The sequence below is a fragment of the Camelina sativa genome, chromosome 16 (assembly GCF_000633955.1).
Source record: "Camelina sativa cultivar DH55 chromosome 16, Cs, whole genome shotgun sequence".
NCBI lineage: Eukaryota > Viridiplantae > Streptophyta > Magnoliopsida > Brassicales > Brassicaceae > Camelina > Camelina sativa.
The window spans coordinates 17,741,938-17,745,108 of NC_025700.1; the positions used below are offsets into that span (position 1 = coordinate 17,741,938).

The 3,171-nt window shown below is 38.7% G+C and overlaps 1 protein-coding gene across 1 annotated transcript; it reads right to left on the reverse strand.

Moving 5' to 3' along the window:
• LOC104750963 (protein DETOXIFICATION 14-like) lies at window positions 345-2,782 on the reverse strand. The gene is made up of 7 exons (XM_010472822.1): window positions 2,374-2,782; window positions 1,751-2,295; window positions 1,581-1,667; window positions 1,431-1,487; window positions 1,115-1,353; window positions 826-1,031; window positions 345-684 (listed from the first exon to the last, which is right to left on the reverse strand). The coding sequence occupies exons 1-7, from the start codon at window positions 2,662-2,664 to the stop codon at window positions 607-609; spliced, it is 1,503 nt and encodes a 500-aa protein (XP_010471124.1). The 5' UTR covers window positions 2,665-2,782; the 3' UTR covers window positions 345-606.

Consider the following 3,171-nt stretch of genomic DNA (forward strand, 5'->3'; position numbering starts at 1 on the left):
TATGTGCAGTCGAAAAAGGCCAGAAAAAGACTGATGTGTGAGGAGTTTGAAGATGAAGAAAGTGAAAGAACATGAAGAGATGAGGAGCTAAATCAAGAGACGCCAATTACGGTCGCCGTTAAATGTTGTGTTGCTCTTTTAATTCGAAATCTAGTGTTGTTGTCCCGTTACCGCAATACTTTTGGAATTTAGCGTGTCGGATCTTCTAGTCCTGCTGATAAAACGTTTATTTTTTCCTTCAACAGACTCAAATTTTTTCTTAGTTTCTATTAGTATTTTAGAGGAAAGAGCAGCCACTGATCACAGCTTTTGCTGTAGTTTTACATTACACAATCGGCAGAGGATATATAAATTCGTATGGATGATATATACAGACAAGGAACAAAAGATGGAAACTAAAAGTAAGGTTTTATGAATCCACGAGTTCCAAATTGTGTACTAGTCATATTTCTTATAAGCAAATCCGTAGAATTTTCTTAAACTGTTCATAATATCACAGCATGATTACTGTTTATCATCCTGATTATAAGGGAGAAGGCCAAATCAATATGTGTGTGGACAATAGAATGCCACAACTCCTGTAAACGTGATTGACAGTCTCTTGGTTTAGCTGAACTCTTTATGTTCTTCGTTTTCTTCACCTTCAAACACCTCAACCATCAGCCTTTCTCTCGCCTTTCTCGTCTGCCCATATCATTCATAAACATCAAATAGCCGCCATATATATCACTTTCACTTTCTCAAATCCACTAATCGATTTGTCTCCCAACTAGACCATAAAACCAGAAATTAAAAGGACACCAATCTCACTTTCACTTTACTAACCTGTTGTTTCCAGTTGGTGAAGATGACGACAAGACCGAGCAACACAGCTTGTACGAAGGACCCAACCGTGATCCCAATCCAGAGCCCTCTTCCTCCCATTTTAAACCTAAAAGCTAATAAAACAGCAGTTGGTATGCCGCAGAGATAGTATGCTGCTAGGTTTACATAAGCCCCTATATCTTGCCTCCCTGATCCTCTAGCCACACCTGTTACGTTTCCATTACACTATTTATCAATCCTTAAGTGTTAGTCTCTTAATAATTTTGAAACTAAAGAAGGAGAATCTAACCCGCAAGAACCGCGTGAAGGGCATCGAATATGACCGTAAAAGCAACCAGTAGAGCCATTGATCTTACATAATCCACAACTTCAGCTTCAGCGCTGAATAGGTAACCAAATACGTTTCTTGCGCCAAAAACCATTGCGCTCACCATCAATGATTCTACAATTGTAATGACCATGACTGTGTACACAGCTATTTGAGCTTGTTTTGAGTTTCCAGCTCCTAATTCGTTTGCTACTCTTGTACTGCAACAACAGAGATAGGTTTTAGATAGATTGATAGATAGCTCTCAGTTTGTAAATCTTGTACTGCAACAACAAACCTTGCTGCTGCTCCGATACTCTCTGCTATTTGGTATAGGATGACAGTTGTTGATAGACTGTTTCAACAAAGAAGAAAGCAACTGATCAGTTGTATATGATAAGTAAACCATTCCACAACTCTAAAGCTTTAGAAGATAAAAGGAACGTACCAGACAGAGAGAACAGAGGCTTCTAGCTTTGGATTTGGTAAGATCCCAGAGAGTAAGAGCAGAAATTCGAATGACCACAACTCAAGGCTAATTTAATGCAAGTCGAGTCAAATGTCAACTACTCTGTGACTAGGTAAACCAAACGAAGCTTGAAGAGAAATTTAGATTACCAAATCATAGAAGCAGATGGGATTCCAAAACGGAAAAACTCTCCCATTCCTTTAAACATACTCATGGATATGTGTGCACGACTCTTGCTACAGCTGGAAGAAAACGTCATGTACAATCCAAGAACAGTCACGTTTAACCAATAAGAAACCCCGACCGCAATGGCTGCACCTAGGCTCCCAAGCCCAAACTTAAAGACCAAGCTCCAGCAGAGGACAACGTGGACACAAAGAGAAGATATTGAGCTCATAATCATAGGCAAAATCAGACTCTGCGCTTGGAAAAACCGAATAAGCGGCTGTAAAGTAGCGTAAGCAAAGAGCGCAGGTATAAGCCAAGTTGCAAACTTTCCAGCTTCTTGGGAAACCAGAGGGTCTTGTCCAGTAAGAAAGAGTATATCACCCATGTAACTCCATAGCACAGACAAAGGAATACACATAAGATACAGAGAGAAGATCCCTGTGTAAGTGTGGACTCCAAGCTTCTCGAATTGTTTAGCTCCATGAGCTTGACCACTTAAAGTCTCCAATGCACTAGCCATTCCAAACTGTGTGGTTACATACAACAATCAAAATTTGCTAATTCTTGAAGCTTAAAGGAGAGATGAATCAAGAAAGAAACATACGATGACGCTGAAACCTGTGACGTTACAGAAAGAAATGGCAATGGCTGTGCTAGAGAGGAAAAGCTCACTGAGATGACCAACCATCATCATCGATATAGCAAGAAGAACGTACATAGACGAGTTGATCGCAATCATCGGACCAGCGATGTAACCAATCCTCGTCATCTCCTTAAGAAACACATCTTTCTTGTTTACTTCTTCTCTGTCGCTCACCACGAGAAAGCGTCCCTCCTCATCAGAATCCATTTCTTTCTGCTTCTTCCTCTCCGAATCAATCTCCTTCATCTCCATTAAGTATAAGTCCTATGATTTATACTGTTATTGAACGTTTAGTTTATGTGATTTTGTTTAAGCTTCTCCAACCAGGGTATGTAGATAGAAAGAACAGAAACTCTTCTTCCATGTGTCCCTTTTGTAATGGTTACTTTTGCTTCTATATTAAATATTTTCATTTTAAGAAATTCACGAACCGATGAGATGAGATGCTGATGCTGCCTATACGTACACATGTCTCCTATCATAGCCATAAATGTTATTCTCAATAAATAACTTAGTGGTACCATTCTTTTTTTTTTTTTGACCTCTAGTGTGGTACCATTCTAAAGAGTAAAGAACGTACAACGTTATATTGAATCTACCAAAATATACATTTGTCTTTAAAAGTTAAAATTTACAATTTTAGAAGATCTGTTAAAATATTGGAATTTTGGGAGATTTGTTAATTTCAAATTATGATTATTCTGTTTGAAATAGTGAGTGATGTGGACTGTTTGGTTGAGGGTCTAAGGATGAACTTGA

Coding starts and splice junctions, on each gene's coding strand:
- LOC104750963 (XM_010472822.1), bottom strand. CDS start 2,664: ATGGAGATGAAGGAGATTGATTCGGAGAGGAAGAAGCAGAAAGAAATG. Junction 1,668..1,750: donor CCATCTGCTTCTATGATTTG/GTAATCTAAATT, acceptor GCATTAAATTAG/CCTTGAGTTGTGGTCATTCG. Junction 1,488..1,580: donor GCCTCTGTTCTCTCTGTCTG/GTACGTTCCTTT, acceptor TTGTTGAAACAG/TCTATCAACAACTGTCATCC.